At 42.2% G+C, this 19,909-nt stretch overlaps 1 protein-coding gene and 1 long non-coding RNA gene across 5 annotated transcripts in view; one reads left to right on the top strand and one right to left on the bottom strand.

The window, feature by feature from the left end:
• LOC142666847 (uncharacterized) overlaps positions 1-19,909 on the top strand; it is a 106,236-nt gene that overhangs the window by 34,597 nt on the left and 51,730 nt on the right. The gene's annotated exons all lie outside the window — the stretch shown is intronic.
• The window catches only part of TOP2A (DNA topoisomerase II alpha), a 29,503-nt gene continuing 18,912 nt past the window's right edge, over positions 9,319-19,909 (bottom strand). For both annotated transcript variants that reach the window (XM_075847065.1, XM_075847064.1), the window contains exons 14-35: positions 19,787-19,897; positions 19,592-19,697; positions 19,151-19,260; positions 17,833-17,925; positions 17,627-17,741; positions 17,423-17,544; positions 16,670-16,818; positions 16,125-16,356; positions 15,899-16,033; positions 15,394-15,594; positions 15,087-15,282; positions 14,207-14,298; positions 13,846-13,989; positions 13,630-13,713; positions 13,281-13,478; positions 12,851-12,983; positions 12,219-12,371; positions 11,304-11,469; positions 11,119-11,195; positions 10,760-10,942; positions 10,232-10,425; positions 9,319-10,071 (exon numbers count right to left, since the gene is read on the bottom strand). In XM_075847065.1, the coding sequence (XP_075703180.1) occupies positions 9,925-10,071; positions 10,232-10,425; positions 10,760-10,942; positions 11,119-11,195; positions 11,304-11,469; positions 12,219-12,371; positions 12,851-12,983; positions 13,281-13,478; positions 13,630-13,713; positions 13,846-13,989; positions 14,207-14,298; positions 15,087-15,282; positions 15,394-15,594; positions 15,899-16,033; positions 16,125-16,356; positions 16,670-16,818; positions 17,423-17,544; positions 17,627-17,741; positions 17,833-17,925; positions 19,151-19,260; positions 19,592-19,697; positions 19,787-19,897 (3,141 nt within the window). In that variant the 3' untranslated portion in view covers positions 9,319-9,924. The remainder of the gene's footprint in view (positions 10,072-10,231; positions 10,426-10,759; positions 10,943-11,118; positions 11,196-11,303; positions 11,470-12,218; positions 12,372-12,850; positions 12,984-13,280; positions 13,479-13,629; positions 13,714-13,845; positions 13,990-14,206; positions 14,299-15,086; positions 15,283-15,393; positions 15,595-15,898; positions 16,034-16,124; positions 16,357-16,669; positions 16,819-17,422; positions 17,545-17,626; positions 17,742-17,832; positions 17,926-19,150; positions 19,261-19,591; positions 19,698-19,786; positions 19,898-19,909) is intronic.

Below are 19,909 nucleotides of genomic sequence, written 5' to 3'. Positions count from 1 at the left end.
TAAATAACATAATAATTTTATAGTTCAGGTCGTTACGGTCGCTGCGATACCAAATATGTATGGCTTTATTATTTTTTTCAATAATAAATGACTTATAAGGGAAAAAGGGCGATTGTGTTTTGTGTTATTATTTGAAACTTTTATTGTATGTTTTCCAACTTTTATTTTTACTTTTTTTACACTTTTTTTTACACTTTTCTTTAGTCCCACTAGGGGACTTGAATGTCCAACTATTTGTTTGATGTTCTAATACATTGCACTACCTATGTAGTGCAATGTATTGGAACTGTCAGTTGTTCACTGACAGCAAGCCGATCAGGCTCCGCCTCTGGGCGGGGCCTAATCAGCTTACGTAATGGCAGACAGGAGTCCATTGTTAGGGCTCCTGTTGCCATGGTAGCAGTCGCCAGCCTTGCCATCGCATGGCAAGGCTGCCGATTTTCTACAAACCTCTAGGATGCAGCGATCACAATGGATCGCTGCATCGAAGGGGTTAATGCCAGGAATCGGAGCTAGCTCCGGTTCCTGGCGATAGATCGGGGTGTCCGCTGTAACATACAGCGGACACCCACTGCTGATGACGCCGGCTCAGCTTCTGAGCCGGAAGCTGAGCCGGCGCCATCTTGCCGATGTTACCGGAAGCCTCCTGGGCCCCGCCGACGACGGGGCATAAGAGGATTCCGTTACAGGCTGATCGGGAGGTAAGCATTAGCCCTCCGATCGCCTTTGCAGCCACCGGCAACCCAGCGATCACGTTGCTGGGGTGCCGGTGGCTATAAACTCCTCACATGCTGCGATCTCTATTGAACGCAGCATGTGAGGGGTTAATCGGTCCGATCGGAGGCTAGCTCCGGTCCTGGCCGATACCTTAGGGTGCCAGCTGTAACATACAGCTGTCACCCGGTGGTGATGTCGCTGGCTCAGCTCCTGAGCCAGCTTCATCTCCATGACGTATATTTACGTGAAAATGCGGTAAGCCACCGATTTTAATGACGTATATATACGTGATCCGGCGGGAAGGGGTTAAAGAGGCTCTGTCACCAGATTATAAGTGCCCTCTCTTCTGCATAATCTGATTGGCGCTGTAATGTAGATAAGTGGTTTTTATTTTGAAAAACGATCATTTTTGAGCAAGTTATGAGCAATTTTAGATTTATGCTAATTAGTTTCTTAATAGACAACTGGGCGTGTTTTTACTTTTTACCAACTGGGTTTTATACAGATAAGTGTATGATGCTGACCAATCAGTGACCAATCAGCGTCATACACTTCTCATTGTACCAGCCCAGCTTCTTTCACTGCACAATCACAATGAGCTGGAACAATGAGAAGTGTATGACGCTGATTGGTCAGCGTCATACACTCCCCTGTACAACGCCCAGTTGGTAAAAAGTAAAAACACGCCCAGTTGGTCATTAAGAAACTAATTAGCATAAATCTAAAATTGTTCATAACTTGCTCAAAAATTCTATTTTTTCAAAATAAAAAACACTTCTGTTATCTACATTGCAGCGCCGATCAGATTATATAGGAGATAGGGCACTTATAATCTGGTGACAGAGTCTCTAAGTTTTGTCTTAAGCTAGTGAAATGCAGCTCGATCAGGTTGAGATCTGGTGATTGACTTGGCCATTGCAGAATATTCCACTTCTTTGCCTTAAAAAACCCTGGGGTTGCTTTCCCAGTATGTTTTTGGTCATTGTCCATCTTTACTGTTAAGCGACGTCAATCAACCCTAAAGTAAATCCCTAAACACTTCAGAATTCATCCGGCTTCTTCTGTCTTCAGTCACATCAATAAACACTAGTGACCCAGTGCCTTTGGCAGCCATGCATGCCCATGCCATCACACTGCCCCAACCATGCCACCCCACTGCCTCCACCATGTTTTACAGAGGATGTGGTGTACTTTGGATCATGAGCCGTTCCAAGCCTTCTCCATACTTTCTTCCTCCCATCATTCTGGTACAGGTTGATCTTAGTTTCATGCTGTTCCAGAACTGGGCGGCTTCTTTACATGTTGTTTGGTAAAGTCTAATCTGGCCTTTCTATTTTTGAGGATGATTAATGGTTTGCACCTTGTGGTGAATCCTCTGTATTTGCTCTCATGAAGTCTTCTCTTTATGGCAGACTTAGATACTGATACACCTACTTCCAGGAGAGAGTTCTTCACTTGGGTAGATGTTGTGGAAGGGTTTTTCTTCACCATGGAAAGCATTCTGCAATCATCCACCTCTGTTGTCTTCCGTGGACGTCCAGGCCTTTTGGAGCTCACGAGATTACCAGTGCGCTCTTTTTTTCAAGAATGTACCAAACTTTATTTGGCCACTCCTAACGTTTGTGCGATCTCTCTGATGGATTTCATCACTTTTTCCATCCTAATGATGGTCTGTTTCACTTGCATTGCGAGCTCCTTTGACCTCATGTTGTGGGTTCACAGCAACAGCTTCCAAATGCAAATGCCGCACCTGGAATCAACTCCAGACCTTCTACCTGCTTAATTGATGGACTAACGAGGGAATAGCCCATGCAGCACATTAAATAGCTTTTGAGATAATTGTCCAATTACCTTTGGATCCTTGAAAAAGAGACAGCTACATATTAAATAGCTGTAAGCCAAAAAACCCTTCCTCAAATTAAGATGTGAATACCCTCAAATTAAAGCTAAGAGTCTGCATTTTACGCCCATATTGATTATATAACTGTATATTCAATATGTTTTGGTAAACAGCTAAAATGCCAAAACTTGTCACTGTCCAAATAATTCTGGACCTAACTATGTACACACACATTTATATATATAATCTATCTCCTTAGGACCCTAATGCACAAAGACAGTGTTTACACTTGAAGTTGTGATTCAGAACACGCCGGTTGCCTCCGGCTGTGATTTTTAGTAACCAGTAAGAGGGCGTTCAATGCCTGAAGTGCCTCTCAGCCCTGACCAGAATGTGTTGCTGTCATCGCAGTACGTGTAGGGCCTCGCTGTTAAACTGTTAGAGGGATAATGCAGAGGTGTGAATTTTTGCTGAAATTCCTTCCTCTCACTGCACAAGGTCCATATCAGAACCAGTGACCTTGGAGCCTAAGAAAAGTTTCACAAAAGGTCAACCTTAAATTGAATCTTTGTATTGCTGAGCGGTTGTTTTCTATTGTATGATAAGAAATACTTGTAATTATTGATGCTGTTGGTGCCACGTATCAATTGGGACACGCAGATATGTTATGTAGCCTGAATATAGTAAGATGCAGTCAGGATACAATGTATAATATTAGGCACGTGGTACAAAGTAGAGCAGTTGTGGCAAGACAAATCTCATATCAATCCATCATCAGCAGAAAGATCTTTCAGCTGCCATGTATATAAGTACAGTCTGTTTTATACGGTGGGGCTGTGACCACATCCAAACATGCACTAAAAAAGTTGGCGTTCGCCTTATCAAATGTATTTTATAGCAGCAAAACGAAAAAAATACACAGCTAGCACTGCCTCCCTGTTTATGATGTAGGCACAGATAGTACTACTTCCTGATCTCTCCCAGTATAGGTCATAGGCACACATAGTACTGCTTTCTTGTCTCCTAGTTTATGACGTGGCACAGATAGTACTGCCTCCATCTCTCTAGTTTATGACTTAGGCGCAGTTAGTAATGCCTCCGTGTCTCTGCCTGTACATGACTTACCGTAGGCACAGATAAGAACGCCTCCAAGTAAATACTGTAGCCTCTGTCTGTAAATGATGTAGGCAGAGATAGTACTTCCTCCCTGATTTTCCCTATTTTTAATGTAGGCACGGATAGTACTGCCGTCATGTCTCTTCCGGTTTACGGCCTCCTGATATCTCCCGCTATAGGCGCACATAATTCTGCTTTCCGGTTTCTCCCTGTACATGACGTACTATTAGGCATGGATAAGAACACCTGTTTCTCCCTGTAAATAATGTAGCCTCTTTATCTGTGAATGATTTAGGCAGAGATAGGCCTCATGCACATGACCGTAGCCATGTGTACGGTCGTGATTTTCTGGTCGGCCGGCGTCACCCGCAAATCGCAGCCCGTGCACATGGCCGCGTCCATTATTTTCTATAAGCCTGGACCGAAGAACACGGCCATAATAAGACATGTCCATTCTTTCTGCGGTCCAGGCTCCTGGGCCATGCACGGACCGTGGAAACCACGGTCATGTGCATGGGCCCATAGAAGTGAATGGGGCCGCAATTCTCCCGTGGATTTTCTGGGGAATTGCAGCCGCAAAAGCATGTTCGTGTGCATGGGGCCATAGTATTTCCTCCCTGAATCTCCCGCTTAATCAGGCAGGAACGGAAAGTACTACTTCCTGATCTCCCACACATTTTAGTACATAGGCACACAGTACAGCTTCCCTCGCCTAGTTTATGACATAGGCAGATATAGTAATGCCTACCTGACTCTCCTGGTTTATGATGTAGGCACAGACATTACCACCTTCAAGTAAATGATGTGGGCATAGAGAGTAATACCTCCATAGTACTGAAAGGGGATTAAACTTTAAATAAAAAAAGGACTTTGTATATCAGCACGTAATAACTATAATTATGGGCGGGAATTTAAGTTTTGTATTACTTCTGATTTGCCATTTGACCACGTCACATACAGTCCCAACCAATGTCGGATCATCATAGGGCGCTTTGGGCGGCATCAGCATCATCCACTTCTCATCGTTACCACCCAGCTTCTGGCAGTGCACAGACACAGCGTGTCCTCGCGAGATCACGCTGTGACGTCACTCCCTTCCTCCCACAGGAACTTCATTGCGTCGGACTCGCGAGGACATGCTGTGTGTCTGTGCACTGCCAGAAGCTGGGTGGTAACGAAGAGAAGTGGATGATGCTGATTCGTCAGCATCATACACTCCCATTCACAACGCCCAGCTAGTAAAACAACGCCCAGATGTACACACACAATACACGCCCAGTTGGACATAACTTTAAACACGCCCAGTTGTACATAAGAAAGGCTCATTTGCATAAATATTAAAATGCTCATAACTTGGCCAAAAATGCTCGTTTTTGAAAAAGAAAAACGTTACTGTAATCTACATTACAGCGCCGATCCCCTGCAAAAGGAGATAGGGGTTTGAAAATCTGGTGACAGAGCCTCTTTAATCCGCAACTGGTCCCAACTATTAGTGCGATCATGTAATTGTATTCATTTATGATTATTTATGTACCTTTATCCCTTTGTTGATGTGTCTCTCTGGAATTGGTTTGGTTTCAACTCCTGAAAAAAAATAAAAAAAAAATTAGACGGTTGTCACATCCACTTACGGCAAATTAATCACTTAAAATAGGTTACGTTTTTTTGTCTCGTATGGAAACTTTGACACGTATATTTTGAAAGGTATCAAGTGCCTATTAGATCAACTTCATTTATATTTTCCTTTAAGGGAAAATGACATAACACTAATGGATATGAGAACCCTTAAAAGAATCTGGTAACTTGTGACTTTAAGTGATGAATACATTCTTTAAGGTGCGCATGTGGCACAGCTTATATTGGCCAGACATCTAGGTTCATAAACATCAGGCTTAATGAGCATAAAAGTGCCATTCGTTTGCTATAAAGCAGAGATGGATGTCGCAAAATGTAAACGAGAGCCAGAAAAAGAAGTAGCTTTTGGCAGGCACATGCATTTCATGAAGTAAAGTGTGTAGAGAGGTAGAAGTAAAGGAAAGGGCCAGAATTGACCTCAAGGGAACAGGTTTGTCCACATTACGCCCATATAGAATGACAGGTCAGTAAGAAAGGGACATCTTAAGCAAAATGTGCAGAAATAGAATGAAATGGTGACGCCTAGTGGCTAAACTTGGAAAAATAAAAACAATAAGCCTATCTAGCCCAAAAAACCCCAAAACACACCCATATATCCCTTGACGTAAACTCAAGGGTCTTTGTAAAATGGCACCCATACTTTACTGTACCTTCCCATTTTAGATGGAGACAGGGTTTTGTTTTTGTTTCTCAAGGGTTCATATGGAATTGGCAAAACAAAAAAAGAATTAACAAATGGCAGTACACGAAGTACTAATGTAGTAATGGAGGGTCTCCTGTATGCAAAAGTTCAGTGGATGGGGTTGTATAAAACCCCGTTTCCCATAAAAAGTAGGAGAAAGCCTGGTCACATTTTTCTCCCCAATGTCTTAATGGGGTATTTTTCTCTTATAAAGTGATGACATCACTAGGATATGCGATCACATGATCGACAGGGGTCTGATCTCTGGAACCACCAACTCTAAACATGAACATGCCGCTGCGCTGCTTTCCTTTAACGGTATTTGCCTGCACAATGATGCCCTGGCCACCCGCTGTACAGGGAACTGCAGCATTGCTCCATTCAAATGAAGGATGCAGATTGCTGTTGCTTGCACATTCAGCTGTCCTGCGCCGCCTCTGAAGCGAAGACGTGTAAGAGGACATAGCGCTAAATCAGCCCTGGCACCCTCATTCTCTGGCACTGTGGAGGGTACCAGTGGTTAGTCCCCCCACCCCACCGATCATTAAAATGACAGCATATCCTTGTGACATGCTATTACATGACATGCTATTAGATTGTAACCCCTCGTAATACCAATGAAGGTATGCCTGCAGGGTGCAACACTTTATGGTATCTTTTGTTAACTCAAAAAAAGTTTTATTTGATGTATTGGTTTTTGTCTGTAACAGTCAAAACTATACATAGCTACACTCCAGAAACCATAGGCCAAAACTACATCTCTTCATATTTATATAGTATTTCCATGGTCTATTTAAAGAGACACTCCGGCCAAAACTAAACTTTCCCATGTGTACCATTATAGTATTCCATGGGTCTGTCTCTCACCTGTTATTTTTCTTGCTGCTTCTATCAGACTGGGATGTTTGCTTAGCAGCAGTGTGAATCCGGCTCGCTGACACGCTTTCTCTACTTGATTCTATGGAGATCTATGTGTCGCCCATCACAGGCTTCAGCAGTTCCAGTACCACACTAGTTTTGCACAGGGGAGACAGAAACTTCTATTTTAAGCGATTACTGATATTAAGACCGGTTCCTGTCACAGGTATAATATAGAAGAATATAGTGCAGCCTCCATGTCTGTATACTTATGGTTTCTCAGCTTATTTAGGAGAATGGAGAGTATGATAATCAGTGTCCCCCAGCATGCAGAAATGGTATGGTCCTTAGCCGGTCATGTGATGCTGTGCTAAAGCATCATGGGATTGATAGCAAAGCAGAGGGGAAAAGAAAGCTGGGTAAATCTATGAATCAAGATGGAGGCTTTTTTAAAGCAGACAAGGCAGATCAAAAAGTACAGTATACATAAAAGTCTAGAGTGTGGTGTACAGTCAGGTGGGGGCGCAGACATGGAAAGTTGTTTCCACTGGAGCTCTTCTGTGGATAGTGCCCAGATGAAGTGTTAGCGTTTATATTAAAACTGCCTTTTATCTCCCATAGGAATAGTGCCACATGGTGCCCAATGGAATAGTGCTGCATATGAAAAGTGAAATTCAGTGCCCACAGGAAGTTTCCCACATATAGAATACTGCCAGCCACAAAGTGCTCTAATTGTACTAGCCATTGCTTACTGGTCTTTGCTCCAATGCTTCATGCCTGGTGTAGGCAGGTGCCCCAACAGAGGTAGGTTAGAAAAAGAAGGCTAATATAAGGCTGTGGTCTACGCAGTGAAAAGTAGGGTAGAGAGCTTGATTTATACGACCCTATCACGTCAGGCAATGTACGGGACAAGCCGGCATTTCGACAGGGTCTAACACCACATGGGACTTTTTGTCCCTTAATGTACTTTGCATATAACAAATTACATTTTAACTTTGAAACAGAATATGTTAAAACTCATTACAATTAGCTGCTATACCAGAACAATGTGCGGCACTTACAATCCTAAGTACCAAGTATTTACAGTGAAATCCTCTGTGTATTGTTCCTGGGCATCTATCTGTGCAAAGGTCACAAGTGGAAAGGACCTGAGAAAGTTCTAGGAATGATAAGGACAGATGGAACTTTAAGTATTCCAGTGATGGACAGAAGTGCAGCAGCCTTTTCTTCTTGGAGAAGTTAGAGGCTCTGTCACCAGATTATAAATGTCCTGCCTCCTACATAATCTGATCGGCGCTCTAATGTAGAGAAGAGTGGTTTTTATTTTGAAAAACGATAATTTTTGAGCAAGTTATGAGCAATTTTAGATTTATATCAGTTTCTTAATGCCCAATTGGGCATTTTTTAAAACTTTCTACCAAGTGGGCGTTCGCACAGCGTGATCACACTGTGCTGTCACATACACCCACATTAACTTTACTGGTGTCCTGAGAGTCAATAGACATCACCTCCAGCCAGGACGCGATGTCTTTTCAAACTCCCGACACTTCGGTAAAGTTTGTGTGGGACTTACTCACAACAGCGAGATCACGCTGTGTGGAGTACAAATGGACATGAATGGAGAGAAGTGTATGATGCGGATTGGTCAGCGTCATACACTTCTCTTTACAACTCCCACTTGGTCAAAAGTTAAAAAACGCCCAATTGGGCGTTAAGAAACTAATTGGCATAAATCTAAAATTGCTCATAACTTGCTCAAAAATTAGTTTTTCAAAATATAAACCACTGTTATCTACATTACAGCGCCAATCAGATTATGTAGGAGATCGGGCACTTATAATGTGGTGACAGAGCCTCTAAGAATGTGATATGTAGTGTCTTGATTGACAATGTTACCTTTAACTCTATGCTAGCCAGACACAACAGTGTTCGGCGAAAAGGTCTATCCCGATTCCCCCATAAACATAATTATTTAAATGGAGAGAGGGGAACAAGCTGCTGCAAGATACCACAATTCACATATCCAACTGCGGGACCCCTGGCCTAAGGATCGGTCAGGGTCCAAGTGGTTGGACCCCACCAATCATACATTTATCCCCTACCACGTGGATAGGTGATGGTTCATTATGAGAAAACTCCTTTAAAGCTGCATGTGACTTCTATTATTCTCTATGCGAGAAAAAAAAGCATTAAACTCTCAAGTCTAATCTGGTCATAAGAACGCATGTGACTCCCACCCAATAATAAATGAAGTTGCAATGCAACTTTAAGCCCTAGCCCAAGTGTAAATTGGGTCTAAGGACACATTGGTTGGGGAGGACATAGTGTACATCTACAGGGATAAAACTTCCAAAAGATCACATTGTCAGGAAAACTGATGAGCATAGCCCCATTTCAATTTCACTACTTCACTTATCTACATTTTATTACGTTTTTGCAATTAAAAAAGAAAAGCCACACAAAACAAGAATTCTTTTTAGAATCTTTATTACAAACGGTATTGAAAGGTAACGGACATAAAAACTGACAGAATTCAGACAGACAACATAGAAATATATGCAATTGCCTCACATCTATGTACATTTTTTGATGGCTAAAACTCGGATCAGTGAGATAGAACAGCATCAAACTGGGCTGACTAACTGGCTGACCAATAAAACCAGACTCATCCGTGTCAACGAGTCACGATAATCTGTAGAAGCCGCACTACTATACAGGGCAAGAATAGCGCTACGGGGCATCAAAGAATTAAAAGTTCACCTATCCAGTTAATAAAATCTACGTAACTTTACAGTATCTAAGTGTGGGTACCAATAGAGAACAAAACAAACCAGAGCTGCAAGCAGTCGGAACACCCACAGTGACTCTGGCGTCATTATAAAGGAGCGGGTGGTAATAAATAACTTGGCAGTGCCTAAAACCCAACAGGCTTAAAACTATATTTAGATTTTAAGATACACAAATGTCACTTTTTAACAGAACGTCTTGTGAGAGGCCGATAAGATCTTCATTTGTGCAGTGCTATTTAAAAGATATTAGCTGCCTTCATGTTGGTTTAAGGAAGAGAAATAAAAGGTTAGAACAGGTCCTCATCAGAATCCTCCATATAGGCGATTGGTTTCTTTGCACGACCTGTTCTGGAGCGAACTGGTGCAACGCTGACGCTGGTTTCAGACTCGGAGGTGTCTACATTGAAGTCATCGTCATCTTTTGTCTTGGATTTCTAAAGCGAAAAAGCAAGTCAGCATTTCAGTGCTCAGGAGGTCACAGCAAAGGCTTGTCCCATCCCCCTCCATGGCATCATGTACGTAGCAACATAGGAATAAAATTAAATAATAGTCCATGGAAAGGCCTTACATTTGGGCACTGGAAGTGGGTCTTACCTTAGATGGTTTTGATTTCTGCTTCACACCAAAATCTGAATCAGAGTCAGAATCAGAGTTTCTCCTCTTGCGTGACTTTGTCGTCTTCTTAGGGGGTGGTATTTCGTCATCAGAATCATCTGTATGCTTGATCGCAGTAGAAGATTTGGATGGCTTCGTCTTTGACAGAGCATCCAAGATAGATGGCTGTTTGTCTGCACAGGGACCAATACGTTTATTACAAGAGGTATAAGCAGTTTGGAATTTATTGCAAGCATTAAAGGTGTTGGTCTGGTCTGGGTAATCACCCCTTTTTAGTTTGCAGGTTCGCTGGCAGTCCTCAGATTCCTCCCCACTATTTCCTCAACATATAATAGGACATTTTACAAGGAACGGTCTTAATGCGCACTACCCTTTAACAGATGTAGGTCTGTGACAACCCAAGTGAAATGCGATAGCTGCGTGTGATGTCTAGTAAGTCCCAGCAGGTGAACTGATGTTCCAGGCAGCGTTGTGACTACACACTATGGAGAGATCAATATTTCATACCTTTCTTTGTATTTGCAGTAGTAGACACAGTCTTCTTCGCACGTTTTTTAGGAGCAGCTTTTTCTCCACCAGCTTTCCCTGGGGCAGGATGCAGTTTTTTCTTGGTAGCTGCTGGAGCAGGGACAGTTGTCACCGACTGTTTAATTGGGACCTCCTCATCGCTTTCAACTACAACTAATGCCACTAGAAGAAATGTTTAAAGAAAAGGCCTTTTATTGCAACAGTTTTAAAGACGACAGTCGCAACCAATCATCAAGTACATGCAACACAAACCAATCCCTCAATATCCTTTATCCAACCTAGCCAGGAAACACCTGGTCATGTGATGAGGTGCGGGACTGAGACCGTTTCTTAATTACCTGGTTGTGGTGGTTCAGGGGCTGTTTCGGGTACAGCCTCTTGAACTTTGTCTGGACTGGGATCTTTCTTAACCTTCCTATTGGAGAAAACAATTCTGCTGGTTAGTCATCATGTACTACACATAGGCCTGTAGCAAAAATATCTTAAATGGGTTTATTCCATTATCTAAGGTTTCGGTACGCACTTGGCAGCAGGTTTAGGTTTTCGGGTCTGTTTGGGAACTTCAAATGACTCGTCTGAAAGTGCGCAGGGCTCAAACGGAGCATCACTCTCAATATCACTGTCATCACGAGGCCTAGTCATGCCGTTTTCGTTTTCTTCTTCTGAATCCAACACATACTTCACATTTGCTACAAAGAACAAACAAGTCAGCCAAGCTGGGTTAAATGGGTTGTCCAGCACAACATTTTTCTTTAGACAAGCGCACAATAGTGTACAAAAAACAAAGCCATACTCACCTCACCACCGCAGCTCCACTAACATGGATCCCTGGTCCCCCCGCCATGGTCTCTACTTCCTGTTGCAGGAATGACGTTCCGACATCCTGACCTGTGACCACTGCAGGCGATCACTGGCCACAGCCATGACCCACTACAGCAGTCACAAGTCCCTGTTGTCGGGACATCATTGCTGCAGCAGGAAGTAGAAAATGGCTGACGGGTGAGGAGAGTACGGCTTTTATTTTTGTACACAATTGTAAGCTGGTTTAAAAAGAGTTTATAGTGGTTGTACTACTCCTTTAAGAGCGACTGTACTTTCACTTTATACCGGTGCAGTTCTTTGTAGTCTATTTAGCTTTATGCATCAAAACTACAGTGGTTAGTGTTGCCCATAGCAACTAAATTCCAACAATCAGAACAATTTTGAATTAAAGGAAATTAAATTGGCTGCTATAGGCAACACTAAAAAAGCCTGTGCACGAAAAGTAATGCAGAGAAAAGAAGTGTGAAATTGTAAAACCTCCATTCCATAAAAGGTACAAAGAATGAATATTAATACTTTTCAATTAAGCCAAATAGTAGTTAACCATGGACTCCTTGCAGGTTTAACCCCAATTGGAAGATACATTGACGTACTAAGGCAAATATTAACATCTTACCAGCAGCCCGTCTTGGCTGAACCGGACGTGGAGCCAACACCTCCGCTTCAGAGTCACTTTCTGAATCTATAAGCTGGCTTGGAGTCTCTTTTTTCACAGGTTTGAATGTGAGGGTCGCCTGCTTCTTCCCCTTTGTTGCTTTCGCTTTGGTGCCTGTTCAATTCAAATTTGCCAGTTAATAGACGACCAATCACAGATTGTAAGCTGAAGCTTTAAAGAGGACCCGTAACTAGGTCATATAAGGCGAAATTGTAAACCTGAATAGCGCTGTCTTTCTGGTTCTAGCGATTTTTTCCCTGCCCCCCGTTCGAGGTGTGGCCCACTGTTGTGTTGGCTCCCTATATGCTAATTTGCTGTAGTTAGCCAATGAGTTGGAGCAAGCTTGACTGCCTCTAAAGCTGACCAATCAGCAAGAGACAACTTGAGAGTACTTCACGCCCTGTTGGCTAACTAGAGCAAATTAGGATATAGGGACCAAGTACAACAGTGGGCCATATCACTGGAACGGGGAGGGGGGTGTCCAGAATAAAACCACAGCACTGGAATCAGGTAGACCGCGCTATTCAAGTCAGTTAACCAGTTCAACTTCTATGACCTATTGACAGGTCCTCTTTAAACAGAAGGGCACAAACCTGGTTCAGCTTTCACTTTTTTGCTCAGTCTTTCAGCGAGAGTTAGGTTTTCTGGACTATTCTGTGGGCTGCTTTCAGGGCTTTCCTGCGATTCCTCATCTCCAAATTCCATCTTCCTAGCAATGCCGTCATTCTAAAAAAAAAAACACCAATACATTTCAGAGTGGTTCACTGATAAAGGACTGTTAGACCTGCATATATATATTCAAGAAGCAGAGCTGGATTAAGAACCTAAAGTACAGATTTGATAGAAACTAGGAGCAGCACTGGAATAATACCAAGACTTGTCAAATTGTGCTTCATTTAAAAAACAAACAAACTAAATAAAATGAAAGGGAAGAGCCACACAATCTATATAAACCGGTAAGCCTACAGTGACAACACCCCTATAGAGTAATTTCTACTGTAAGTGCCATCATAGCAAACTTACCTTTACTCTCCTTTGGACTTTTTTAGTAGCTTCTGCTTTCATAGCGGTTGTGACCCGAGGAATGATGCGCCTTCCATGGGGTGATGGCAGGATCTCCTCTAATTGCATCTTTTTCACCTGTGGTCTTCCACTTTTGCCTTTCACCACTTTGCCTTTGAGGGAAACCTGCTCATCAGCACGATCCTTTTCTTCTACCCGCTGTCATGTCAAGAACAAGTTCATGGTTACGGACGGCAAGTATACTTAAGAAACAATGTAAAGCGCTGGCAAAGTAAATTTCACGCAATTTAACTAGTGACCGCAAACCGTAAAGCAGTAGCGTAAGCGAAATTTGTTGATCCCGACTTACATCCAGTTCTTCAACAAAAGCAGCAAGATCTGCTTTCCACAGATCAGGTGGAGACTTCCTCTGAAGATCTTGTAGCTCTGCAATCTGATAAAGATGGAAAACTTCAATATAGGACACATACTGCACACTAGATCACAACAAGCTCATTTATTAACAGCAGCATATACAAAAGACAATGAGGATCAACTTCTAAGATTTCTATCACACGGGTCTAACCTTGGCATCTCTCTGCTTGCACAGCTCGTCTTTCTTTTCTTTGGTCAAATACCACATAGGCATATTGAGGAGATAGTTGTAATCCGGCCCAGTGGTTACAGCTTCAGTTTCAGTTTCTTCTTCAATCAACTCTCCAGCTTCTTCCTGGAAAGTAAATCACGCAAACAACGATTTTAGAAGGTTTTACATGACTGATATCGCACCCCCCAAAAAAAACCTGCTCAAAATAACTGAAAAAGCCACAGCACTGTTAGTTTCAAAAATGGAATTTGCAAATGAATTCTTCAAATCTTCACACAGTGCTGCCTGTTTGCAACGATTCTTCTTTGTATCAGCAGTGGAGGGCACGTTTGTATTGTACCTTTTCTTGAGTTTGTTTCCAGGCTTTGACTGGATCAGAGTCGTATCCTCGCTGCACCAACATCTGAATAAGTTCTTTCTTTGGCTTGTTTTCTAGGTAGAAATAAATGCAAGTCAGTTTACAGCACCGCTATTTGCACACACCAGAAAGGGGTCGTCCAAAAACCTCAGACGTTTTCCCTTAAAGGTGTATTCCAGCAAAAAAAATTAAAATAAAAATGATCACCTGTTCACTGGATAGGGGTGGGTTCATATCAGCGTTAGTTTCCGTTGCGGGGTTCTGTCAGATCTTTCCGTCGGGTTAACCCCTCAGCGGAAAGTCAAACGGAAACCTCAGCTTCCGTTTCCCTCATCATTGAACTCAATGGTGACGGAAACCTAGCTAATGGTTTCCATCTGTCACCGTTGTGACGGGGTTCCGTCGTTTTGGACGGAAGTAATTCCATCACCATTTAATTCAATGGTGAGTGAAACTGAAGTTTCTGTTGGACTTTCCGCTGAGGGGTTAATCCAACAGAAACCCTCAGCGGAAACTAATGCGGATGTGAACAGGCCCTAAATGATAGACCGGTGGGGGTGCAACCGTCGTTGGGAACCCCCCCACTAATTACTCATTCTAGTGACCGGAGCAACTGTTGACCATACGGGCTGCTGCATTTTAACGCCATTGTGGTGACGGAAACACCCGCGTACCGTACTGGCCATTACATTTCAATGGACAAAATCTCACTGCATTCAACTAAACTATGTGGCCATGTCAAATGACATCATTGTCTGATCGCAGAGAAAATTTTCAGCAGTGTGTATATATTGGAATTTGTTTCTGGCCTATGCGGATATAACACAACCCCCTTATTTCAGAACATTTTCCTTTTACACACCAATAACGACTTTGCCCTCAATCTTTTCCAGGATAAAACGAGCCTGATTGCTCAGCCTGGAGGACTCGGCAGTGAGCATTCCCACCAACCATTCCTTCCTTAGACCATAATAGCGGAGACGCAGTTCATAAAATTCACGCAAAATTTGCAAAGTAGTTTCATATTTCTTCAGGCATCCAGTGTGATCGAAGAGAACCTGAAAAACAAAACCTTGCTGAGTACAAAATAATGCTCTGAACTCAAATCACAAATGAAATGACCGGCCATAAAAGTGCTGAATCAACTACCCGGACTTCAGAATACTCACCATTGAATTACAAGTAAGGGGAGTTTGAAGCTTAAAGACTTTGTGCAAGCCGGCAGCTTCGGCCTCAGCGAGTTTCTCCTCAGTCATCTTAATGATGAACTTGACGGTGGAGTCTGTATGATACTCTCTGTAATCCACAATCAGTGGCGGAGTCTTTTCTGTCCCATTCAACATCGGTTCCAGCACTTGTTCCTTGTAATTCTGGTGAAAGAAAATGGTTTAGAATAGAAAATAAAGCAGGATACGGTTAAATCACACAATCACTTGTAAGGCTTCGTTCACATCTGCGTCAGCGCTCCATTCCGACGCCCTGACTGACAAAAACAAACCATAGGTTTCCGTTTCCATCACCATTGATTTCAATGGTGACTGATACGGTGACAATGGTTTCCGTTTGTCTCTGTTGTGCAAGGGTTTCGTCAGAATCAATAGCGTAGTCAACGCTCTGTTCGACAGAATGGAGCCCTGAAGCAGGGGTGAACAGAGGTATTTGAATTGTGGGTACCTGTGTCCAAGTCCTGACTGGGAGCTCAGAGATTTCAATAGTGGTTGTATCCAACACTGAAATTTCACCATTGATTATGCACTGGTTTGGACCAAGCTCTTGGATAACGCCTTTGAAATTCTTGTAGCTTGGAAGCTGTGTAAGAAATATTAGCCATTAGAAGATGAATCTCATTTTAAAGATTATATGATTTCAGATCCCTTATGTATTTTAGAATTCTGCTCACCATAGCTTGGGGCTCTTCGCTGTCCAGCATTTTCTGGATATTGCTTACTATCTCACGGACATCATAATTGGGGATTTTACATGACCAACCAGTGCCAATTCCCTCTGCACCATTCACCAACACCATGGGTATAATGGGAATATACCACTCCGGTTCAACCTTCTGGTTATCATCATATATGAACTTCAGGACATTGTCATCCATAGAGGGAAAGAGAAGACGGGCAAGCGTGCTGCAATAGAAACGGACTAAGCATGTTACAAACATTCATAGAAATTATTAAAGGGTTTTTCCAGGACTTTTAGATCCACGGCCTATCCTTTTGGATAGGTCATCAATATAAGATTGGTTGGGGTCCGACTCCCAGCGACACTGCCAATCTGCTGACTGAACTTGCTGCAGCACCGATGTTAAATTGATGACCTATCCTAGGAATAGGCTATCAATATCAAAAAAACTCCTGGAAAACCCCGTAATGACTAAATAAAATGATCAAATCAGATTAATATACAGTTTGAAGTTACTATAATTTTAGCCATCATTACCTAAGCATTGTGAAGATGTATCGAGCGCTGGCAGCATCTTTACCACCGTGCAATCTAGTACCAAACTGACCAATAGGCTGCAAGAGGTTGATATTGTTGCTGCCCATGAAGTTCTGGGCCAAGTTAACAATGGTCATCATTAAAGAGGTCTACAGGCGAAAATAAACAATTGAGTTATAAATGCAGGTTATTCATATTTCAGAGCTCCTGGCGCAGCACAAAAAAGAAAAAGGAAATTCCAAAGAGACAATTCTAGAACACTGGTTTTTTTTTTTTTTTTTTTTAAATACTCCAATGTTTGTTTTAAACTCTGCCCTATTTGAGTCACACAAATCTGTACGGCATTGTCTATATAGATCATGCAGCAGTGTGTGAAGGTCAATGAATGAGTGTAAATGGGAATAAAGCACCTTAGAAGGGCTCTAGTTCTATCACTGTGGAACAAAATACAAGGGTGGACAATAGCTTTCGACTGGATGTGTCAGTGTGGGGTCCAATTGCTGAGAGCCCACAGATCACAGGCATGACTGGTCACCACAGAGAAAAGACTAAATCCAATGGGTGGTCCTACTCCATGATTGACAGTCTTTCCCTTATGAGAGTGCATACAGACATAGAAGAATAAATTATATACTGAATACTGAATCTTATCCCACAAAAATACACATCAAGCTCATCCGAACATGATATTTTCCCTTTAGATGGGAAAATTCTTTTAAGCACGGCATATTCTAATCTGCACCACGTCCTTACCTCACCATGATGATAAGCGGACATTTCCGCTACAGAACCGGCCAACTGCGCAACCTTTACTTCTCTTTTATCATTTCTCTTGAAGCAAGTGAACAGGACTTTCCTCTGACCTGGCTTCAAACCTAGTGACAAACACTGGTTAACACCTTCATTAAACATATGAGGACATAGGAAAGAAAAGACCAGCAAAGTTACTTTACTTACCATCAACCAAGGATGGGATGGAGCGTTCATTGTCCGAGTTGGAGAACAGAATCAGCTCTTTGTTGATAAAGTCGTTGTAGGTCAAGTGTTTTGTGGTTTTTCCGTACAGGTAATCCTGAATACAAAAGTTAAACAGCCATTACATCTTCATTGCCAAGGCATTGCCAGGGAAAGAACAGTCATACGTGGCGTGTCGGAACATATACCTCTGGCAAACCGTGAAGTCTTCTCTGTCTCCTGTCTTCCATGAAGTTTGTCAGCCATTCCTTACGGTCATCAACTTTCTTCTTGCTAAAGGCCTGTATGTTTTAAAGAAAAAAACAAAAATATTGAATCTGTTTTATCAAATATTAGTTTGTTTCATTGTAAAAAAACAAAAGAAAAAACAACAACTTCTACATCCTACTACCCTGCATGGATGAGAAAAATTACTCTTTTTACAATTTAAAGGGGAAGACCATCCTTTGTGATCTCAGGTCAGAAAAGCTCTTGAACAGGTCAGCGAGCTGGGGCAGATGCGGATTCACACCACACTACTCTGAACAAAGCCAAACACTTGTGACACTTTTCTGAGATGTTCTAAACCCTGACAGAGCTTCAGTAGAGCCGTTCATTTCAACACTGAAGTTTGAACTAGAAATCTTTAACCAATTCCTATGGGAATTAAATTGAATCGGTCAGTAGGTTTGGAGCCACTAAACTACCAGCATGTCATTATGCAGCTGGGTTTAGCATTCCCGCATCAAAATGGACAATTTCGGCAACAGTTGAACTAAAAACGAAGCTAGAGGTGTTCGGGAGATACGAATCCAGCGGCGTTACATGCACGCGCATTCCGCACCAAATGCAGAGGACAGCACACCACGCCTCTGTTTACACAGTGTATTGTCCCGAGTTTCATGTGCCCGATGACGCTGAACAACTCCTACTAACGATTACCGAAAATTCCGGTTTTGAGTAAGCAGGTTTGGAACACTAAACACCAGCTGCATAATGACATGTGGGTGATTTAATCGTTCCAAACTAAGTGACAAGTTCCCTTGAAAGCGAATCTGTCATTTTTTATGCTGCCGTGCCTGAAAGTACATAGACACTGATTTCAGCAGTCTGTCACTTATTCGTTACAGTGAAGTAGTTTAGGAGAAGCTGCAACACGAACGACAAAGTGACAGACCCCTGAAGTTAGCGCGTCTCACTACTTTATGCTTCCTTCAGAACGGGCAAAATTAGTAGGGGATTGTTCAGCTTCAAAGTACTTTATCCAAGATCATGCAACCCTGGTGGTTCCCTTTTACCATATTGCCTCCCCCCATATCTACGCTGCCATTACACACAGCTTTGAGCTCATTAATAAAACGGTTGAAAGGTTAACAAGTCTGCTGGTTTGAACGTAATGAATTGCAGGAGAATGAGTAATGTCAAAACTAATACAGTAAGGTAGGAAAACCCATTTGAGTTGAGATCCCTATAATATTTGGGGTGCTCTTTTCCATCCCAATCCTAAAAAAGACAGACATGTCTCACCAAGGTGATCGCAGCATCATCTATGGGGCCACTGTATTTGAACGGAATTCGATGTCTCGCCATATCCGAAAAATATTCTTTAGCCTCTTTAGACGTGCTGGTCCCCAGACCTATAAAAAACACATAAAAGATGTTAAACAAGACTGAAGAGTATTTCCAAAGCAAATCAGATCAAAACAAAATGAGGCAATCACATCCTCGTCCCAAAAGTAATTAGGAAAATTGCCAGTAAATTAGAAAATTTATTTATGTTTCAATTCTCAAATTAACTTAGAAAGTATCAGTCTCTTGACATATGAAATTTCAGAACACCAAGTGACTTTCAGCCCATGCCATGTGTAAATAAAATCTGACACCAGTGTGAGAACCCATTCACCACAAGAGTATGAAGCTGGTTCTTACTTGCCTGGTAGCACTACCACACAGGGTTTTATAACAAACCTTTGTAGTACTTTATTTTCCAAGATTTGTGACTTTCAGTGCTGTTCTTCCACTCCTCAAACTCAGGAATACTGTAAAATGACAGTTCCTGTTTATTTTTAGAGACCTGCACGATAACGAGAAAAGGATAAGTACATCGAACACTACAGAAGTCTGTATGTATACAAGTAATGCAATAAACAAAGCTCATCTCACCTTAATGATGGGAGTGATAAACTCCTCCAGAAAACAGTGTCTCAGCAGAGAAGGCCAATTGTGATGAATGAAGTTGATCAGCAGACCTTTGATATGGGAGCCGTCTTGATCCTATAAAGATAA

This window comes from Rhinoderma darwinii, chromosome 13 (assembly GCF_050947455.1).
Source record: "Rhinoderma darwinii isolate aRhiDar2 chromosome 13, aRhiDar2.hap1, whole genome shotgun sequence".
Lineage (NCBI taxonomy): Eukaryota > Metazoa > Chordata > Amphibia > Anura > Rhinodermatidae > Rhinoderma > Rhinoderma darwinii.
Note: the sequence above shows the minus strand (reverse complement) of the source record. Positions and strands in the feature narration are given on the sequence as shown.